Raw genomic sequence first — 23,244 nt, 5'->3', positions numbered from 1 at the left:
GTAATGGTAAAGGAGTTTGAGAGTTCTTTATACCAGTGAAGTTACTGGCCCAGTCTCTATCTTTTACTTAAAATGGGTAAACTGAGGCTCAGAGATTATATATGTAAGAGTTGGGGGTTCTGTCCAGGTCTGTTGATTCCAACATGAATGTTCTTTTCATTTTCATTATGTTTCCTGAAGGATGCTTAGTCTGGTTAAGGGGAGTCTTGGGGGATTTAATTATAATCTTTAAATATTAGAAGGGTTGTCTTTTCATGAAAGAGTCTTTATGTCTAAAAACATAAGTTTTTAGAAGAACTGAGAACAATGGGCATGAATTACATTGATGCATACTTTGACTTAAAAAAGGAATAAAATTTTTTAAACTGTATCTTCCATCTTAGAATGGATAAGTATTGCTTCCAAGGCAGAAGAGCAGTAAGGGCTAGGCAATTGGGGTTAAGTGACTTGCTTAGGATCTCACAGCCAGAAAGTGCCTGAGGCCAGATTTAAACCCAGGACCTCCCATCTCCAAGCTTGGCTCTCTATACATTGAACCATTTAGCTGCTCCAGTAAAGGAAAAAAAAATTTTTAAAACAATTTGATCTATAAAAAATTGGGGCAATTCAATAGATAAGGAGATCCTTGCACTGGATCTACTCAAGCAAAGGCTTTATGGTCACTTTCAGAGGGTATTTTTAAAAATATTGCTATTTGAATGGCCCCATGATTTCATCAGAATGAATGTTTCCTTTGTTGATACAGTTCATAAATGTTTATAAATGCTTGATTGTATTACCAGTAACAGAGCTGGGGAATTAAACTAAAATTTTAAAACTTTGATTAATATCCACAGACTGAAGCTGGGAAGATCTGAGATAAAATCTGGTCTTAAGAAAAGTAAACAAAACACTTCTAACAAATATGCATAGTTGAACAGAGTAAATTCCTGCATTGGCCATGTCCATTCTCTGTCAGGGCATGGGTAGTATATTTCATCATAGGTTCTCTGGAATTGTCGGTTGCTGAACTTGATGAGAGTTCTTAAGGCTTTCAAAATTGTTTTTCTTGATAATATATTACAGCTCTACAAATCATTCTCCTTCTGCTTATTTTCTCTGCTACAGTTCATATGAATCTTCCTAGGTTTCTCTGAAAATGTCCCTTTTGTTATTTTCTGTGGAACATCAATCTTCCATTATATTCATATACAGTACCATAATTTGTTCAGTTTTTCCCCAATTGGTGGGAACCCCTTTAATTTCTAGTTCTTTAGTATTATAAAAAGAGATTCTGTAAGTATCCCCTCTGATTTCTTTGGGGTATATTAATATTGTCAATGTTTCTCATGCTGGTCAGATATAAAGCTTAGATTATCAAATTTTATGAGGTTGTTATGAGAATATTCTTCATGACTTCTGGTATATAGCAAATGATAATTTTTGCCTGTAGAAAACCATTTGTACATGTTTCTTGATACACTGTCTCACCTTTGGGCAAGCAACTCTGTCCTGAACAACCTGAAAGAAAAGAAGGGTGACACCAGTATGTGCTCAATTCCTGAATTAAAAATATATAAAAGTATCATTGACAGTGTGCTAGATTCTAAATTTGGGAAGCCAAAAAAGGAATCCTTAGAAAAGACATTAAGGAATATCTGGTCAATTAATTTAGTGACTACTATGTGCAGGCAATTGTGCTATTCACTGGTGGCACAAATATAGACATAAAGTAATAGATTCTTGATCTGTAATCTAAACATAAGAAAAATGTAACAACCATGTTTCAATATAATTGTTTTCCTCTATTTTTTGTAAAAGCATTCTAACAAGGTTCATCCATAGGTTTCACTTGACTTCACCCGTACACATGTACACCGACAAATATGAGCTAAATAATTTGAAGAGAGAAGACTAAGTAGTGGGGACAGAAGAAGATATCAGGAAAGGTTTTGATCAAGAGGTATGTAATGTGATTGAAACGTTGAATGAATTTATGAATTCTAAGAATCAGGGGTGGGGTGCAGCCAATTTCAGGTATGGGGAACGACATTCCACATAAAGGAATGGATATGGAAGATTATCAATTTCTGGGCACATCTAGTTAGTGCAGTATGACATAATCTGAGTACCATCTCACCCTCTGCAGAAGTGAGAGGTCCACAAGTGTTGTACATTACAAGTACTTTTCATACTTTTTTGATATGTTGATTAGTCATGGTGACCTCCCTTTCTTTTTCCTGTCTTTAGAAATACTATTTGTTATACAGAGTTATTTTTAGAAGGCTTTTTGAGATGTCAGATACTTGAGAACCCAGTATGGGTTACAGTGATATTAAAAAAAAAAGGAAACATTAAAATTTTATGTAAAACGGTGAAAAAAATGATACAACTTGGAAAGAAAGGTTGGGATGAGGCTGAGGAGTTTGAAATTTGTTCTCAAGGTAATATGAGAAAAAGTCACTTTTTTTTTAAACCCTTACCTTCCGCCTTAGAATCAATACTATGTATTGGTTTCAAGGCAGAAGAGTGGTAAAACTGTGCAATTCTGGTTAATTGAGTTGCCCACCGCTAGGAATTGTCTGAGGTGAAATTTGGAACCTAGGACCTACCTCTCCCCGTTTCTAGGCAGCTCTCAGTCCACTTAAACATCCAGCTGCCCCCAAAATTAACAGTTGCATGGGCCGGGAATCGAACCCGGGCCTCCCGCGTGGCAGGCGAGAATTCTACCACTGAACCACCCATGCTTTCTACTCTCTCAAGCTTTTTGAGAAAGGAAGGAGAACGAACGTCTTGAGAACACCAGTTGGCAAATAGAATGGCAGCTAGAGGGAGGATAGATTGGAATGGAGAGAGACTAGTCCAACTTCCTTTATTTTACAGATGAGGAAACAGAAGTCCCGAGGGATGAAGTAACTTTTCCACGCAGCTCACAGTATTTTTGTGTGGGTGGGACGAGGTAGTGTTAATTCTCCCAGTAAAGGAGAAGGAATAAGCCCAGAGGAAGAAGGAACTCCCAGAAACTGGATGAGATGTCTGGGACATCTCAGGTGCGTGTCTTCTCCGGGAATCGCCCTTTTAATCTGGAGCCCAGAACCCTTCCTACCCCAGGGGGAGGTGTTCCTGGGAGGCGCCATTACCCTTTTAAGGAGAGGCCCGGCCCCCGAGGCGGGACTTGGGGAACTCCTTAAAGGGGTCGGGGGGGAGGAGGGAGAGGCGCAGGTTCTCCCAGGGGGATTAACGTGCGCCCGCCGCCGGCCGGGGCCGCCATTTCTTGGAATCCCTGAGGAGAAGCCGCCGCCCCCAGGCCGCCTGCGCCCGGCTGGCCAGGACCCCTGCCTGGAGCGGAGCTCGCTGCTCCGGGCCCAGGATCTCCTTGCTCCCCGCCCCACCGGTTGTGCCACCGCCTCTTTGGACTCTTTCGTCGCGGCTGCGGCCGCCGCCACCAGGTGAGCGAAGAGCCGGGGTTACCAGCCTGGGACGCCGCTGGCGGTCCCCGCCCCCGGCTCGGGCCAGTGGGCCTTCTGTTTGCAACCTGCCCGCGGTCGGAGGACGCCTGGGCCCCGGCGCTGCCAGGCCGCTCCCCGAGGTTTCCTCCTAGCTTTCCGCCGCCCCGCTCCCGGCTTTCCTCCAGCAGTGCCGCTCCTGGCCCCTTCCTGCTGGGCCGCCCTACCCCTCTTCCTGACATCACCGCCGCTCTCTGGCTTCTCAGCCTCCCAGCGTCCCCCCCCAGTTCCCCAGCTACTGCCCTCCAGCCCTTCCCCCCAACCTTCCCGAGAACCCCTCAGGCTCTCAGCCTCCCCCCCCCCCCCACTTTGGCCCCTTCCTTCACCTTCATCTCAACCTCTTCCCCCCCCCCCCCCCGCACACACCTTACTGAAATTCCTTTCTCACCATCTTCTACTCCCCCCGGGTCCTGCTCCCTGAAACTAAGCAAGTATTGGTAAATCGTTTACTCCTCTGTGTCCCTTCACCTTCTTCCGAAGAAAAACGGGCTGGAGAGAGGGGCATTGTTTTTTCTTTGTCCTGTAAACTCTTCAGTCTGGTTCTCTTTCCAGACCCTCCGCCCCTTCCCTGTTCCCTCCTCCTCTCGGACCACCTTTTTTCCTCTGTCCCTGCCTTCTTTGCTCCAGGCAAGCCTTGTCTACAATCTGCATTCCTTTCTGACCACCTCCCCCTACCCTCTCATCTCTTTACATTGCAAAAGAGTCTTTGGGCTGGGTGTCGGTAGCCCCTTTTCATTGATAGCTCTTGAGAGAAGCTTCATTTGGTAGGTGAGTGAGCTCTTCCTTAGCTTGTCTTTCTTTGCCTAGCCCTAGTGGGGTTACCTGGAGTCTGCTCTGAAACCTGTAGGCGGGAGTCCCTGGGCAGATGCAGCCACATGTTGACCCTTCCCATACCTCTGTTCAAATATTGCTGCTTTAAAGGGGAGTGGTTTGCAACCAATGGAAATTAAGAGGTACATTTCAGGTGTTACTGGTGCTGCATATCCTAGCTGTGAATCTCTGCCTATTTCCTTAAACAAAGGCTGTAAAGTCCCTAAGGGAAAAAGCTGGGTTAATATTACTTCTGTGCTCAGTCACACTCCAGTCCCTCTGGAGCCAACTAAGTTCTAGTTAGACTTAGTAAGCCATTTCTGTTTATTTAGCTTTAAAAACTGCACATGGCTCTAAGAAGGGGCGGTCTTATTTTTTAATCTGTATATAAAATTTTTAACTTTAGTAAAAAGGGACGTCGCTGAATTAGAAGGGAAATAACTGAATTTTAGGAGGTTTTAATTTAACGGGTTCCTCTGGATTTCATTTGATCCTCTAATAAAATTATCAGCCGGGATTATTAAATTTAGTGACTGCCAACTGGTTTTGTTTTTTTTAAATAAAACGAGGCAGTGAGCATTTGGTTTTTTTTTGTTTTTTTTTGCCCCATTAATGTCATTTGACTCCTAAATGAACATCGAAATCCTCATCAAATGTTGGGTTTTTTTAAAAAGTGTCCACAGTAGAGAAAATGTGGCAGAATCTCTGTTCTGGCTTGTTAGTTGAAGCAGTTTTTGTATTTTTTAAAAGAAATTTATTTAGCCTTTAGTTCGTATCTTGTAATAAATGTCTTGTTCCTTTAAAAAGATCTTTTTTAAAGAAAATACCTGTTATTTCCCCTTTTTAGAATGTGAACTGTTTGAGTGAAGAGACTGACATAAATGCTTTCTTATCCTTTTGTTATTTTCCCTAGTCTACTAGCTTGTCTATTCCATCCATCTCCTTGCCAAACCTCTTTCAATCTGACTTCTGGATCCACCACTATATTTAACTTCTATCTCAAAGGTCACCAGGGGTTGTAATGACCATTTTTAGTTATCCTACTCACTGACCTCTCTGTAACATTTGTAATTATTGACCATTCTATCTTTGAAATTCTTTTCTACTTTTGTCCTTTATCTTTCTGAGCAAATCAAGTACTTTTAAAATCCTCTACTAAGTGCCAGAAATTGTTGGATGCTGGGGGATACTGAGACAAAAATAAACCTGCCCCTGCCTTTAAGGTGCTTACATCTTATATTCATGTGAATATACGAAGTAAAATCCAAGAAATTTTTGCACTAGTGGGAGATGCACTGACTTGACTGCTACAGGTTTCAGGTAAGCTTTAATGTAGGAGATAGCATTGTAGTTGAACTTTGAAAAAAAACCTGGGATTTTAGAAGTGGAAGTAAAGTCCTGGCATGCAAAGGCACAGAAATAGGATATGGAATGTATGAAGAATAACAGGACCAGTTTAACTGGACTATAGAGTACATGAAGAAGAGTATTGTATAATAAACTTGGGAATGTAGATTGGAGCGAGGTTGTGCAGTGCTTTATTTAAATGCCAAATGGAGGAGTTTAAATTTGATCCTAGAGGCAATTGGGAATCTCTAGAGCTTTCTGAACTGGGAAATGACATGGTCAGACTTTTATTTTTTAATAAAGGCCTTAAGAGATTCACTTTGGGCCGAATTGTGGTGAATGAATTGGAGCTGAGAGAGACTTAAGACAGGGAAAAGTTAGGCAAAAGTTGATGAGGACTTGAAGTGGGGTGATATATGCATGAGTGGAGAGAAAAGAACTGTTTGAGAGATATTGTGGAAGTAGGACTGGCAACTAATTGTATATGTGGTATGAGGCAGAGTGAGGCATCCATTGATTCTGTTTTTTGGACCTTTGGTGACAAAAAAGTGGTGCCCTTGATGGGAGAGAAAAAATGAGTTCTTTTGGATGTGTTGCATATGTGTGTTTGTATACATATATGTTATGTACCTGTGTATATATAATTAAACTGGTAGAAGTAGAATTGGAAGAGCAATCTCCCTGTTCAGGATAGGTGTGCTTAATAAACTTTTTCTCTCCTCATGCCTTTCTGTTTCTTAGCTTTCTCGGGATAATCTTCCGTTTTCACAGTTTCATATATCTCTGTGCTTAAACTCTCAACTCTTCAGCCATATCCTTTCTCATTAGCTTTAGATCCACTACTTTTAATTGCTCAACATATCTACCCAGATATCATACTCCAGTACCTTAAACTTATTAATATCCAAAAACAGACTCTTTGTTCCTCCAAGATACATTTTCTTGATTTTCCTTACTCATGTTAAATATTACACTACCTTCACAGTTAGGAAGAGTGGAAATCTTTACATCATCTTTGACTCCTACCTCTTCTTCTTCTGATTAATTCTGTTGATTCTTCCTCTCTAGGTAATTTGGCCTTATTTTTTTCTTTTCCCATTGTCCCTATGTTAGCTTGGGCCCTTGTCAGTTACTTAGGCTATATTACTATCAGTTTTCCCACCTACAGTTCTCTGTTGCAGGCTATGCCAAATATAAATGCCCCTAAAGCAATATTCTGATCTGTCACACCTATAATCAGAAGCCTTTAATGATTTCTACAGCTTTATAGAGTAAAGTTCAAGTTTCTTGTATGACATTCAAGGCTTTTTATACTCTGGAAAACTATATTCCTCTTTGTTTTATGTACTCTGCTTTAGCCAGCCTGGGCTATTGGTAATTCATTAAATGTGATTCATGCTTTCCTTCGTTCTGTTTTTTTACACATAGTTCTATTCATCAGGAAGGCTGTTTACCTTTACCTCAGTCCTTCAGTGTTCACCTCAGTTGTCATTTCTTCCTAGAATTTTTTTCCTCCTCCAAAATATAAAAGTATAATCTCTTTCTCTTGTTGCCTTTTGATTTTTAACAAATTATTTTTCTTCCTAGATATGTAGGGATTTCAGATTCTTCATTATGAAGAGAATCCATCAGAAAACTCAGTCCATCCTGAGAGCCAGGCTTGCATATCAGAAGGCTTGGGTTCAAATTTGGCCTTCTATTTGTGTGACCCTGGACAAGCCACTTAACCCCCATTGCCTAACCCATATTCTTCTGTCTGAGAATCAATGCATAGTATTATTGATTCTAAGATGAAAGTTTAAAAAAAATTCAACCTTTTGACATTTCCGTCAGCATCTTTTTTAGTCACTCTCATTCACAACCTCTGAGCCATCCTTGACTCCTTACTTTCCTTCTCCCTACTTTATCAGTCAGTTGCTTTCTTAACCATTTTACCTCTATCTCTTCAGAAGTCTGACCATGTTATTTCCTAGCCCAAAAATCTCTAGTGGCTTCCAGTTGCCTCTAGGATCCAATATAAATTCCTCTATTTGTTTAAAATTGTCTATTCTCTAGTATCTCTTAAGAGGCAGTTCAGTGGATAGAGTGCTGGGCCTGGAGTGAGGAAGAACTGAGTTCAGATTTGTCCTTGGACACTTACTGGTTGTATGACCCTGGACAAGTCACTTAACCTCTGTTTGCCTTAATGTATTAGAGAAGGAAATGGCAAATGACATTAGTATCTTTGCCAAGAAAACTATGAACAACATTGGTCTGCTGTGGGTCCATGTGTCTTGAAGAGTCAGACACAACTGAACAAAAGTATCTCTTACATCAGTCTCTTTCCCTATGCACCGCCCTAGTTTAGGTGCTCATTCACCCTTGTCTGGACTTTTGAAATACTTCCAGATTATTCTCCCTTTTTCAAATTTCTGTCTTCTCTAATCCCTCTCCATATGCTGCCAAAGTTTTCCTGAAGTGCAGGTCTGATTATGTTACTCCCTTATGCATTAGACTGATGGCTCTCTATTCCCTTTTATAAAATAGAAAATTCCTTTGTTTGCCAGTTAAATCTTTTCTAATATACCTTTTAAAACTCATGTTATATATTACTCTTTTCTGTATGGTGACCTTTGTACAGTACCTGAAATGTTGTCCTTTTTAAAAATTATCTTCATACACAGGTGGCCCTGGATGCACTCACATTAAATCTGTCTTTTATTTAGATTTCTTGTTTCATTCAAAACTTGGCTCATGCATTATTTTTCTTTATCTGCTCCCAGCTGCCAGTACCTTCTTTATCCAATTGCCATATACTTTGCTCTTATATATGTATATGTTCTTTTCTTGAACCTGTAAGCTCTTTCCGGGCAGGGACTAGATATTTTTTGCCCTTACCCTATCACCTACCACATAGGGGTTTAATAAATGTTTGTTGGTTTGTTGGCTTCTGGTGTGATGGGCATTCAGTAAATATTGATGTGCTTCTTAGAGCTCATTCTTAATGTAGGATTCTTCTATAGGAAGTTGGGAGGTTCCTAATGGAATGGCCTGTACGTTGCATAGAAATTATGGGTTTCAGTGATATAACCATACCTCCTTTTGCGATATAGTTGATTCCATTTATATTCAATGTGTCTGCCTTTGGTTAAAGGTGAAGACTACAGTCTTGGAACAAAACAGATATTATTGACACTGTAGGAATCAGATGACCGCTCCAGCTGTATAATACAATAAGTCATTAACTCTTTGAAGGCAGAATTGTGCTCTTTTTCATTTTGTATCCTTAGCACCTCACATAGTATTTTGGTATAGTGGGTGCAAAATAACTGACATGTTGAGTGGCACATTCAACATTTTTTCTTTGGGGGAGATTTGAAATTTCCAAAGGAGGTATGCATGATAGCCTGTGTATAAATTGAGGTTCTTTGTCATTTCCTTAGTTAATCATCAGCAAGGTTATTGTCAGATGTTTAGGCTTTTTTTGAAAATATGATATGCCTTACTAATTCCTAACTTTCTTTTTACTTTTGATTTTTCAGCAAAGAAGATGTTAAGTTTTTTCCGTCGAACACTTGGGCGCCGGTCAATGCGAAAGCATGCTGAGAAGGAACGTCTAAGAGAAGCCCAGCGAGCTGCTACACACATTCCTGCAGCTGGAGATGCCAAATCCATTATTACATGTAGGGTGTCGCTGCTAGATGGAACTGATGTTAGTGTGGATCTGCCGGTATGTAGCATCCAAGTAGATTTTTTTCACTTTTGTATGGATTGTTTCTTGTGGGTATTGTCTTGGATCAATATGCCATAGTAAATGACATCTAATTATCATAGGAAATTCATTAAAACTATGGAGAGAAATAGAAATTAGCTTTTGGGGACTTTTTTTATTAGATGTAGTTAACTTTGTAAATCTGAGCCACACTGAAAATTTGACTTGCTAAAATGGCTCCATAGAGTTCTTCAACAGGGTGCTATATATTAATAGCAGGAAAACCCTTTATAACCCATTAAGGTGACAGTTTAGGCCATCAGCTATGGATTTTGGACTGTGTACTGTGCTAGTTGCTGGGGATACAAAACAAAATGCAATGGTCCCTGCTTTCAAGCAGTTTACATTCTTTTGGGGGGTATGTGGGGGAGACAATTTGTACATAGTCAAGTGTATACATAATAAATAGTGATTAGCATCCAGGTAGGGAAGTGGGAGATAAGGCTTCTTGGTGGTGGTTCAAGCTGAGCCTGATTCCTTGAAGAAAATAAGGTTTTTGGAGGTGAAAGGAAAGAAGGAATACATTTCCAGGCAAGGGTGATAACTATTACTAGAGATAAGAGTACCCAGGGACAGAGAGATCAGCTTGCTTGGACTATGTCAGGAAAGATAAGTGGAAACCAGACTATGTAGGGCTTTAAGTACACAACAAAGGAAGTTCATATTTTATTGTAGTGGGCTGGAGTTATAAAAATTACTTTTGTAACTGTGTAGCAAATAGATTAGAATAGGGAAAGACTTGACACAGAGATTAAGGAGGAAGCCATTGTCACCATTTAGGAAAGAGATGATGAGGGTCTGAGCCAGTGATGACTGTGTGAGTACTGAGAAGTCAGTGAGGTATTATAATACATTAGAAACAGTGAGATTTTATAGCTGATAAGATGTGTGAAGTAAGGAGAGGGCAAATAGTGAATAATTCAAGTTGCAAATTTGGGAGATTGGAAAGAGAGTGATACTGTCAGCAGAAACAGGGCAGTTGAGAGAAGGTTGAGAAGGACATTTTTTGGAGGAGTTTTTTTTTATATGCTACATTTGAGGTGAATGGGGACATCTAGTTTTTAAAATGTCTAATATTTGGTAAATTGTTTAATGAAATTTAATGGTTCATTTAGCATTTTGTAGGACTTGAATTCAGAACTGAGTCTGGCTGTTTTTTTTTTTATTGGCCTAAATAGCAGGGAAGTGATGTTAAATTGTACTTAAGTACAAGTTTCAAATAGTTTTTGAAGCAAATTTCAAGAGATGTTTTCTTAGTTTCCTCCCATTTTTAAATTTAAATTTTTAAAATTTCTTTTGTTCTTACATTTATTTCTAAATATTCACCTCTACCCTACTACTGATCTAATTTTTCCAATAAAGATTTAAAAAGAGATTTGAAAAGCAGGTTTAGTAAACCAGTCAATACATCATCTGGATCTGACCATATGTGCAGAATGAATATGTGTTCTGTTCCAAAACCTGTAATAACTCCCTGTTGCCTACCAAATAAAGGTTAAACCCCCACTTTGAGAGATCTCCAGAGTCTGGCTCAAGCTCCACTCCGAATTTTCCTTCCACTGCAGTAGGACACAAATAAGGACTGCGGAAATATTCTCCCCTCTCCCCCCTTCACTTTATTAAAATTTCTGTAATTTTTGCTGGATGAGGAGCACAGAGCTATGCAGTTCAGTTGTTATTGTACTTTGTTTTTGAACAGAACGATAACTTCATTAGATTAGGGAGCATCCAGGGAGTAAACTCCCACTACAAATGCAAACTGGCAACTGTTCTGCCTCTGATAGCCCTAGAATTTCCTGGGACATACTGACTTGTCCAGATTCAGATGGCTGGTATATGCCAAGGATGAGACTTAAATGCTGGTTGCCCCACCTCCAAAAGTGGCTATCTATTGTACTCTATTGCCTCCTGAATCATTCTTTCAAATCTCCATCCCTCTTAGTATAGGATTATTTATGTTTTGACTGTAATTCTCCCTAACATTTCTCCAGAGGATTAATCTTTATTGGAGTCTTCAGGCAAAAGCCAGATATTTCCTTTGAACTTAATTTTACTCCCTTTTATCTTCTTTATGTATTTGACTTTTCCCCCCATTAGATTTGTGAGTTCTTTTAACGACAGAGTTTGTATTCGGTCTTTTTATATAAACACAGGGTGCTGAACTTAGATCTTTAATCAATATTGAGTTATATGGCTTGTGAATGGAATGTAATCAATGTAATATTTTTACCAACTGAAAATGTTTTAATAGAGGATCATAGAATGTTAGAATTGGAGGAAGGGATTTGATTAGAAGATTCTCATTTTACAGATAAAGAGAAAACTAAGCCCTGGAGAGGTAAGGTGACTTGGCCAAAGACATAGGGGTAATAAACAGATTCAGGATTCAACTCATAACCCAGGTCTATTCCCCCACTCCCCCCAATCATGCTGCTGCAATTTAAATGATGGATTGTGTTTAAACCTGATTTGGAATAGTTTTCCAATAAACATATATAATGATGTGCCTGTTAGGTTCGTAGCTGGCATATAGAAAGACTACTTAACATATAATTTAATAGAAAGTACAGTAAATAGCACACTTTCCCTCTGGCTCTGTAATAGGATCTGTTCCTCTAGTTATATTCCTTTGTTCTTATTTTTTTAGGCTCCAAATTTCTTACCATTCCTTGCCTTAGTTTCATCCAACATATTTACAAAAGGGATTATTTCTTTCTCTCCTTCTTGTGGCTGCATTGACAAGAAAGACTGGCTCCTTGCTTAGTAGGTGGGGCTAGAATGGGAGAAATGGAGTCTTTGGGGTGATGATTCCTGAAGCTGTGCTTTGGTCCCTTGGTGAGATGAGGCAGAAGTGTCTGTAGCTTAATTAGTTAGAAGTTTGAGTTAGGCTTGTAGGGGAGAATGAGATTGGAATAGGAGTGAGGTGGGCTAAGGAGACAAATAGAATGGTGATGGGGTTAAGGGAGGAGTGAGAATAATAATAGCAGGGGGAAGGAGGAAGAAAGGGTCCTAAAACTGTCAACTAGGATTGGACATTGTATAATTAAAAAAAAAATGAAAATAAAGTGTACTTCACTCCCAAAATATATTGGACATGATCCTTTAATTGAGATTTTTGAAGTGCCCTAAAGTAATCTTTGTGAACATTTTGTTTGTGTATTTATGGTAAAAAAAAAATCTGGTTATTGAATATTGTGATGGTTTGCATAAATAGGTATTTGCTTAAGTGGGGTACTTAAGATCTTCTGAGGGCTCTGAGTGGTTCACATTCTAACATTCTTGGCAAGTTGGGTAATTTCATATTCATCTCTTCTTTGAATACTTTTCTTGTAAGGGAGTTTTGAGTACTGTTGTCTTGTGACAGCTTGAACCAAGATGGTGAAAAGCCTGAAGTTGCTGTGCACAAGCAAGGAGATAGAAAATAGTTCTTTTAATTACCCAATGTGTGAAGTATGAAGTCTCAGTATTACTGATGAAGTTGCTGATAGTGGTGGGGGAGAATGTGGAAAGTAACCTTTTTTTTTGTTTGTTTTTTTAACACTGGGTAAAGAGCTCAGTGTTCCTGAAGCAGTGAATCAAGTGACCCATTAGGATTGTGCTGTGTCTGATGGCTTCCCTCAAATGCCAGCAGGCCTTTTCTTTGTAAGCTTGCTTGAAACAAAACAATAAGAATTTTTATTGAACTCTTGGTAAAATTTAAACAATTACTTTTTTCAGTCCTGTAAGTGATTTCTAGTACTGTAGAAGGGATTAATAAAATGGGCTTCAGAGAGCTACTTCATCTAAAAAGACAGGGAAATTGTTAGTTCCTAAAAAGAGAAATAACAATTCTCACCTTATTTAGCTCTTTACTCTTTACTTTTCAACCTAAAAAGCCCAAGGAAAAAAAAGCTGGGGGATAGTGCCGTGCATCATCATGGCTTATGCAGGCTTGTATTTCTTGTTATGTGTGAAGTTCAGGAAAATAAGAAAACAAGAGTTCAGCCATAGATAACCCATCTCCTTAGTTTTACCTCAATTCTCTTACCCCTAGGAAAAAGGTTTTAATTTTTAGGCAATAATAGTGTGTTTGGTAGTCAATGTTTGATGACAGACATGGCTGTTAACACTACTCTTCCTTCCCTACCTCCCATCCCCAAGTCTGATATACTAAGGAAAGCATTTCTGTCATGTAAATCAAATTAGTGCCATCATTCAGTTCTTAGGACCATTTGTGATCTCCCCCCCCCCCCCCAATTCCATTGCAAGAGTGATGAATAGGAAAGGTGAAAGAGCTTTTCTCTGGAAATTAATATTTCCTTTGTCTCCTCAGGCAGGCTGCTGGACTTTTTTTTTTTGGTGCCTTCAGCTTGTGGAGTTGTGTTACCAGCACTAGACGCTTACCTGCATAGTTAAATGGCAACTGTTCATGTTTCACAAAGATTACAATCTAAAATTCCTAGTGTCTACTTTGAAATCCTCAGATAGTTTTTAGACCATCTGTAAAAAGTAACCCTTTGTACCCTGTGAGATCCTTGGCTGTTCTTTCAGCATAGATATTTCTTGCTGTAAATGAAATCAAAAGGACACAAATAGTAATTTGGTTACAGGCTTCTTTTATTTATGTGTATTATGTATGTGTACACACACACACATACATATTTTTAACATTCTGTCTTAGAATAAATACTATACATTGGTTCCAAGGCAGAAGAACAGTAAGGTCTAGGCACTGGTGGTAAAGTGACTTGCCCAGGGTCAAACTGCTGGGAAGTGTCTGAGGCCAGATTTGTATTCAGGATCTTCCCATCTCTGGGCCTGGCTCTTAATCTACTGAGCCAGGTGCCCTCTCCTCCCCCCCCCCCCCTATATTTTTTAAATAAGTAGAAGTAGTTGTTCCTTATGTATAACAGAAGTTCTCTTATATGTAATGGAATCTTTGTTTCTTACAATTGTGTGACTGTAAAGATATGATCTGTTATAAAATGTAATATGTGAAAGCTTGGCTCTTCTTTTTTTCCCTTTTCTTTTAAACCCTTTCTGTTTTTGAACTGATATTAAACATCAGTTTCGAGGCAGAAGATTGATAAGGGCTAGACAATTGGGTTTAAATGACCTGGCCAGGGTCACAGGGTAGGAAGTATCAGGTCAGATTTGAACCCAGGATCTCCCATCTCCAGGCCTGGCTCTATCCACTGAACCACCTGGTTGCCCCAACTTTTCTTCATCAAGTATGCTTTCAATGAATATCTACATTATTCTTGAAAATTAGACTTATGGTGATGTATCAGTATTTTCTCTCGTCTTTTAAAAATAAGGGCTGTGATTTTTTTTCTAAGCTTTTGCTATCTTCCCTTCTTTAAATAGAAGATATCAATTAAAAAAATTTAACTCTGAATTTTATGGAAAACTTGGGTTCATGAAATGACAAAATATGAAAGTCTTAACTTTGTGTTCTTAAATCTAGTTTCTTTGGTTGGCTAATATTAATATTCATATGAAATAGAAGCAAAGTGTTTCTTCTGTAGTGTAGACTATGAGTGCTATAAATACTCATGATCACTAATAATAAAGGAAAGCTTCCTGACTTGGACTTTTACATGGACTAGGGTTTTGTTTAGATTATAGGGGAGATGGGAATTGGTAGTAAAGGTATAGAATGATCACAGTGTATATTTGGGAGTACAGTGAAGTTATTGCTCATGGATTAAGAAGGATTTGAGTTAGGGAAAAAGTGAAATGAAATTTGGAGAGATGAGATGGTTTTATGAGTCAGAAAGGATATGGAAATTGTACTTTTGGTGATTTTCAAGTGTCAACATGGAATACAAGTAATTGTGACATGATGAAATTGGAAGGTCATAAAATTAATGTAACTGAGGTATGCAAAAAGGATTGTTTTGGGATAGTGGCAAGAAGTGCCAGGCCACATTTGAACCCAGGATCTCCCATCTCCAGGCCTGGCTCTCTATCCACTGAACCACCTTGTTGCCCCAACTTTCCTTCATCAAGTATGCTTTCAATGAATATCTACATTCTTGAAAATTAGACTTATCAACATGTTGCTTTACTAGCACCTCACTGGGCATGATATCTCAACTATAGTAGTTGATCCTCTCCAAATAATTTCTAATTTTTTTTACCTCTCATTTATTCTTCTGCTAAACTAGACTATTCAAAAGCAACAATTTAATCCATCAGCTTCAAGGTTAGAAGATAATGTTCTGAAATCTGTCCTTTTCTCTACTTCTCTGGATTTAGTCTTTACTCTTAAAATACATTTATCATGTTACCCGGCATGCCAGAGTTTGTTGTCCATATGTTACACAGATATGACAGTTTATGACCTTCAAAATAAGCAGCCATTTACTTCAGAACTGTCAAAATTAACTTCTAGCAAATGGATATAATTAGTGTGGTATGAGAAGTGATTTGTGTATCATGATCTGGACAAGAATTTTTTTTCATTCACCTGGTTTAGTACAAGACTGGATTGTTATGAATGATGACTTATTTAGAATGCTCTTCAGGGTCCTATAGATTGATGGAGTGAGCAGTCATACACTTCAAGAAGCCAGGGCATCTTGAAGACTCAGTATCTTTAGGAAATCTGTCTGTCCCCTTTGATTGAACTCTTTACTGGGCATAGTCCATGATGAGGATAAGACTCAATCAAAATTTTTTATGCCCCTCCTATTATTAATGATCAGAAGTGTTTTGTTTTTAAACAGTTTTCTCTGACACGCATTTTGGAGACTCTTGAATGTTTTTATCATGTTCCCAGGAGACCTCTTGTTAGACAAGATTCTTTAAGGGTGTCTTTAAGTCAAGTGCTTATGGATAGACAGTATTAAGGTTGTCAACAAACCAGTAAGTTCAGGAGGATTATATTCTTTATACTTTTTAGGCAGTTATGTGACTGTAAAAATATGATATAGAAATCTTTTTTCCTTCTTATACCTTCATCAGATATACTTAAAATGAACATGTTCATTCTATAAAATTAGACTTATTTGTAGATTAGTTGTTATTGATTTTGTTGTTAAATAAGGTCCATGATTTTTTGGTGTCCTGCTCTCAAAAAAAAAAAAGCCTTAAAGGACTCAATCTTTTAATGATCTTGGGACTGTTAACATGGATCCTTTTTATGAATATGTACTCAGTATCTCATATTGTTGGTATACAATTATTCTTTATTTTATTCATTTCCATTCCTGTTTCCTTTTATATAGCACATCAGAGATATAAATGTTAGTTCAGATGTGGTGGTTTCACTATTATTTGAATGGAGAAAAGAATTTTGGTATAAAAACCTGTGCAACTCTTATCTTTCATTTCGTTGCATTCTTTCTGCTAGTTTCATTCTTAAATGATCTGGGAGTTACTTGGCTTAGTTGAAGTTACCCAAATTTTCTATAGAGTTCACCATTCTAGTACTTTTTTGTAATTTGTAAAGTGATGTTATTCATAATCTTCCACCTTTTTCTTGCAATATTTTTATAAAGAAGTTTATACTCCAGATTGGTGTTTTCCCTAAGCTTTTACATTGGAAGGAGAAAAACAAAATGGGAGCATTTCATTAGGGGAATGTTCAAACCATCAAATGGAATTTGCTGAAAGTCACTGCCCTTCAAGAGCATGACAGTTGGAGTTACAAGTGGCTAGAATTCAGATTCCGTTTTAGTCTATTCAGATTTAAATTTTAAATTTTAATGCAGTTTTACTCTGAATTTTTGAAAGACCATCAAAATAATCTTTTCTATATTCATGGAATCTTGTGGTAGAACATACATGGTAGAACAGGAGAGGATTATACATAAGACTTAATCTTTTTAAGTAGAGCTTGCTTCATGTGTGTAATTTGGAATATAACTTTCAAAGCTCCTGCTTATCTGTAATACCTTCTGGTGTTCCTTCTGGTTTTGGGGTGGGGGCAGGGAAAAAGAGGGTCTTTTGCTAGCCCCTTCTTCCCACCTCCTGCCCTCAATTAAAAAAAAAAACAACAAAGCAGAATAAAATTCTTATAACAAAAGTGCCCCCAAAATGTATGGTTTTTTTTTTTAAACCCTTACCTTCTGTCTTGGAGTGAATGCTGTGTATTGGCTCCAAGGCAGAAGAGTGGTAAGGGCTAGGCAATGGGGGTCAAGTGACTTGCCCAGGGTCACACAGCTGGGAAGTGTCTGAGGCCAGATTTGAACCTAGGACCTCCCGTCTCTAGGCCTAGCTCTCAACACACTGAGCTACCCAGCTGCCCCCCAAAATGTATGTTTTTTTATGCTACACTGAAACCATCTCACTGTTAGAAGATGGGTAATATTTTTTATCATTTGTTGTTTGAAATCATGGTTGGCCATTACATCGAGCAGTATTCATAAGCTTTTCAAAGTTGTTTGTACTTACATTATTGTGATTATTTTGTAAATTGGTCTGATAATATTCACTTCTGAATCATTTCATGTAAGCCTCCTCTAGGTTTCTTCAGTCAACCTTTTTTCATTTCCTACTGTGAAAGGGAATTCTTTATTCCCTTTGTCTATTTTGATTTAATCAATGAAGAACTTAAAGTACCCCTACTTAACACCAAGTAAAGAGTCACTTATTAGTAAGGTTCACACCTCCAAAGTCCATAAGCACCCCCCCCCATTCTCCTCCCCTTGGCTCTTCTGTAGAGAGGATTCATTTTTCGGGGAGAAGCTTTTCTTGTGGACAGGTGCTGGGTTGGAGCTTTCTGTGCTGGAGAGGCTTGCTGGGTGAGTGACTGGAGCCAAAGGAAGAGGCTTATGTTGGTGGAACCCTTGCTGAAGACACCACTGGGACTCCTGGCTTAAGAGACTACCACATATCCATGTGGAGATCAGGACTTGAGGGAGCCCTTGCTGGGTGGTGAGCTGGACTTCTTCAGGCCTTCAGACAGAAATTATAGGGTACCTACCTAGGCAATGCTTTCTCTTCCTTCCTACATTTCTCTTTTACTATATCTCTATTAAACTAATTTAAGAGCGGCTAACAGACTTGTGACTTAAGAATTAATTTCATAAATGGTGACCACAATCTTATATTTTTAACTCATATTTAGCCATACCAATTTTTACATTACAGTACAGTAATCTGTTAAATTCATCTACCACAGTTTCTTCAGTCATTCACAGATTTAGCATTTGCTTAGTTTCCAGTTCTTTTTCACCACCAAAAAACATTTATATAAATATTTTTGTACATTGGATCTTTTTTCTCTTGGATTCTAGGCCCAGTAATTGTTGCTGAATCAAACTATGCACTTTGGACATAGTTCCAGATTGCTTTCCAGAATGAATGTACCTGGTCACACATCTAGCAGGGCATTAAATGAACCTGTTTCCTCCCAGTCTTTCAACAAGTGTCATTTTTCTTTTTTTGCCCTCTTTTACTAATATTATGAAATTGAATTAAAACAACTCTATTTTTCTTCCTTATTTGTGATTTGCAATAGTTTTTTATATGCTTGCTTACAGCTTGAGTTTCTTCATTTGAAAACTGCTTAGTTTGTATACTTTGGTTATTAATCTATTGGGATATGGTTCTTGTTCTTAGATATTTGAATCAACACATTATGTATTTTGGTCATGAGACATTTATTAGAGAAACTTACTGCAAAGATTTTCCCCCCCAGTTAATTTTTTCAATTTTAGCTGCCTTTGTTTTTGCAAAAATGTTTTAAGTTTTATGTAATCAGAATTGTCTATTTTATCCGACATGATCTTATACTCCATGCTTGGTCATGAATTTTCTCCCTATTTCAAAGATCTAAAAGTAATTTCTTTCTTACACCTACTACTACTTTTTTTTTTAACCATCTTGGAATCAATACTGTGTATTAGTTCCAATGGTCAGGCAGTGGGGGGTTTAAATGACTTGCCCAGGGTCACACAGCTAGAAAGCGTTTGAATCCAGATTTGAACCTAGGATTTCCTGTCTCTGGGCCTAATTCGATCCACTGAGTCCCCATGCACCTACTTTTTTATGGTGCTTTGTGTATATGTATAATGTAACTTTTCACATGAGTCATGTATATATTTGGTATGAGAAAGAGGGCTAATCTAATTTTTGACAGTGTATTACTGTTTCCTAGCAATTTTGTTAAATATGGTGTCCTTATTTCACTAGCTTGTAATCTTTATACATTTATCCAAAAGTGCTTCATGTATCAAATCTTGTTCCCATTGGTTGATTGGTATATCTGCTCTTGTGGTAGGCATTGAAAAGATGGAGAAATTTTTGCTTAGGGTGGGTATTTGTAGAAAATATTTGATGCGAGTGGGCAAAAGAAATGGAAATATCAATAAAGACATATAGCAATGAAGGAAATAGTATGGTAGCTAGGGCATTGCTTTTTCTCCTACATCTGTTGGAGATTTTTATTTTAAATAAAATGAATCAGTGGGGAGGAAGGATAAGAGAGGATAGGTATATATGTATATATGCATATGTAATACATTTTTAAGTGGGAATTGGTTAGAAATGATGGGATAGTTTTGGTATTTTTTTTTGTCCTTGTATATGTCAGTCATTTTTCATTTGTTGAATTGCATCCTAAGTTCATTGATTTCATTTTTCTACATGAGAGTCATTTCTGTTTTTTTTCTCCTTGTCTTTCAAACTGTTAGAAACTCCATTGAATTTCATTTCTGTTGCAGACTTTTCCAGAGTCCTTGGTCAAGATATAACAAATAAACAGGTCTTGGTACCAATCTTATACAACTAAACCATTTATAACTTTGGATGTCAATCTAGTCAAGTCTTCATTCATCTTTTGGTGGCATCATCAAGACTATACTTTCACAGTTTGTCAGGGACAGTGTCTTTCTGGAAAAAATTAAAAGCCTTACTGAAATCAAAGTGCTGTAGCTATACTTGCTACTTCTTCATTTTCTAAGTTATTTGCTATTCTCATGAAATAATGTTCTCTATTACTGGTTAAATAATAAAACTTTGCCTAGGGTCTTTTAAAATGATGATTGTCCTAATAACTATTCTTCTAGATTCTCACTTTGGTGACCAAACTCCTAAATTATTAAGATTTTTTAAAAAAATTGAAACCATTGTTAATCTTCAAGAATCTTTATTTGGGTTTGTTAGTGGTTATTAACCGGGAATAGCCCCGTGTTTAAGGGTTCAGTGCATAATCTTTCAAGACTTTGTTTTGTAGTGACTGCTCTCCAGCTGGGAAAAGCAGCATGAGATAACTAACTTCCCACTCCTGTTTTCAGAATTTAACTGACATCCTTGAAGTCCAGGCAAATGGTCCTTTGACAGAATAGGAGTGTAAGCCAACTTGTGTCTTTGGGGCCTTTGAAAATAGCAGAGGTAAAAAAAAATTTTTTTAAATAAAAACAGATGTGGAAGTTTTTAATTTCAGTTGATTCCTTTTTTATGAGTAAATTAATAAAGTATTTTATTAAGCATTTACTTTGTGTAAAATAGTTGCTCATATTCTAAAGGTGAGGTCACCACATAGAAAGTGTTGAGCAGCAAGTCAGATGGAAAGGTCCCATGGTCTTTAGGGCACAGAGGCAAAGCAGATGGTGATGTCTCTTAAATGTCATTTCCATTGATAAAATCCTATCATTTTCTGATGTTGAACCATTTACCAGTGCTAAAAACTTTGGGGTTGAGAACTTTCTTTTCTGGGTTTTCAGTAAGTGTGAATGACTCCTGCAGCAAGAATTTCTACATTGCATCTATATAGGAATTGCTTACCCGGATGATAGTTGAGAATGCTAACCTGGAAGCATTGCCATTTCTATTCTCAGTTATTTTTAGATATGCCATCTTTTACCAATGCTTTTGAGCTCGGAATCCTGGGTTGTCTCCAGGAACTAAGCAACACGGAGACCACATCTGACAGCAATTACTGTATTCTAGATTCATTAGCTCCTTACAGTGAAAGAAGAGAAGAGCACAAAGAGCTGTACAAAGAAAGTACAGCTTTATAAAAGGGGTATAAAACATTGGAGAATACAAATAGGGAGAAATTTATGATTAGAGAGAAATTGAGTATGGTAGAGTAGGCAATCTGTTATAGAAGATGAGACTGAATAGAGTTAAGGGTATCTGTATATGGATTTGTGAAGGAAAAGTCCTTCCTCTTCAGCATGGATGTGATGAAAGAGGCAGCTAATGTTCTTTTTTTTTTTTCAGTAAAGTATGACCCAAGATCATCAGCTTTGAGAATAGGAGGAGGTAAAAGAGAAGAATAGGTTTTGAATAATTGATTTGATGAGTGAAAAGACTTGGTGAGAATGAGTTGAGCTGAATCATCAGTGTATTAAGATAGGGAAAGGAAGAGAGTATAGTTATTACTGGGGGTGGTGGGCTAGGAAAGACCTGAGGACTGGAAGAATTGAAGGTCATGGTACAGAGGAGGTACAAGGGTAAAGCATATGGAAATATGGAATGAAAAAAATATCATGACAAAATTTTAGATTTCATGAATATGGAAGTGGAACATTTGTGAATGATGCCAAGATTAAGGGTCTGACCTGACCATCTTGGTTTGCAGCTAAGGTGGGATGGAATAGTACTAGTCACAGGAATTGAGTAGATTGAGGAAGTTAGAAGTTGGGTATCTGAGGGAATGCCAGTGTTTATGTTTAATTCTCATAGTTTGAGGGCAGTTATTCAGATAGGGAGAGATAGAGAAAATGACTGTCAGTCAGACTTTGAAGTCAAGAAGTAACTAGGAGAGGGGGCAGCTGGGTGGCTCAGTGGATTGAGAACCAGGCCTAGAGATGGGAGGTCCTAGGTTCAAATTTGGCCTCAGCCACTTTCTAGCTGTGTGTCCCTGGGCAAGTCACTTGACCCCCATTGCCTAGCCCTTACCACTCTTTTACCTTGGAGCCAATACACAGTATTGACTCCAAGATGGAAGGTAAGGGTTTAAAAAAAAAAAGGAAGTAACTAGGAGATCAGTAGGTGATAGCTGCCAGAATCTCAATTGTAGCTAATTTTTTTTTTCAGAGCACCTATGACAATAATTTTGTTAATTTTGTTGTTTACACAGGAGTAGGTTGCAGCCAATGAAATTTAGCACATTTAAATTTTTTACAAATGTTACAAGAATTCCAACTTTTTTTTGCAGTCTAATGCAGCATATCTTTAAAAGAAAAGCATGGTTTGGATGCAGTGCTTAATTATGACCAAAGATGCTCAAAAAATAAATCCCTTATCTATATCTATAATATCTCCTTCTCTCCTTAATCTCATATTCAGGAACAAAAGTGAAAGTATTTTAGTACCAAAACCCAAATATATCACCCTATCATATCATATCAATATCATATTTGAAATTTCAAATATGGGTTGAATGAATTCCAATTTGTGGTAGATAGTGGCAATAGAGAACAGGAATATTCCAACCCCTACCTGGGAGTCAGAGGTGAAAGTGCATCTGGAAAGATTGGCCAGGAATGCCTTGTCAACAAGAGGGATACAGATCTCGGTGAGAGCCAGAAAATGGAGGAAGTGGGAAAGGAGGTTTAAGCCTAATAGAAGTTTCTTAACTATATAACTGGTATTATAGAGAGCACAGTAGAAGGAATGGGGCACTTGGAGATATAGTACTGAGGGGGATAAAAAAGTGAAGCAGTAGTGATCATGAGTAGGATTTCTACAGTGTCAGATAGGGGTTCAGAATTACTTGGATAGGAAGAAGCACCTTTCTTTCCACTTGAGAGAACTCATAACAAATATACATAATCAAGCAAAATTAATTTTCAAGTGAATCATACCCCAAAACATGTTCTTCATATTAAGTACATTACCACTTTGTCAGGAAGTAATTTAGTACTCTTTCCATTTTGTTCTTTTGGATGGCCTTATATATTTGGATGCAGC

General features: G+C 37.9%; 1 protein-coding gene and 1 non-coding gene across 4 annotated transcripts in view; one reads left to right on the top strand and one right to left on the bottom strand.

Annotated features, from left to right (window-relative positions):
- Positions 1–2,655: 2,655 nt before the first annotated feature.
- Positions 2,656–2,726, bottom strand: TRNAG-GCC (transfer RNA glycine (anticodon GCC)). Its single transcript has one exon. It is a non-coding gene; the product is annotated as a tRNA-Gly (tRNA).
- A 104-nt stretch (positions 2,727–2,830) lies between these two features.
- Positions 2,831–23,244, top strand: part of EPB41L5 (erythrocyte membrane protein band 4.1 like 5) — a 142,539-nt gene continuing 122,125 nt past the window's right edge. For 2 of the 3 annotated variants that reach the window (XM_007494052.3, XM_007494053.3), the window contains exons 1-2: positions 3,297–3,428; positions 9,164–9,351. In XM_007494052.3, coding sequence (XP_007494114.1) covers positions 9,172–9,351 — 180 coding nt within the window. In that variant the 5' untranslated portion in view covers positions 3,297–3,428; positions 9,164–9,171. Of the gene's footprint in view, positions 3,030–3,296; positions 3,429–9,163; positions 9,352–23,244 lie in introns of those variants that run through there. The other variant, XM_016433586.2, reaches the window with a different exon arrangement.

Source organism: Monodelphis domestica, chromosome 4 (assembly GCF_027887165.1).
Source record: "Monodelphis domestica isolate mMonDom1 chromosome 4, mMonDom1.pri, whole genome shotgun sequence".
Lineage (NCBI taxonomy): Eukaryota > Metazoa > Chordata > Mammalia > Didelphimorphia > Didelphidae > Monodelphis > Monodelphis domestica.
This window is presented reverse-complemented; position numbering and strand designations above follow the sequence as displayed.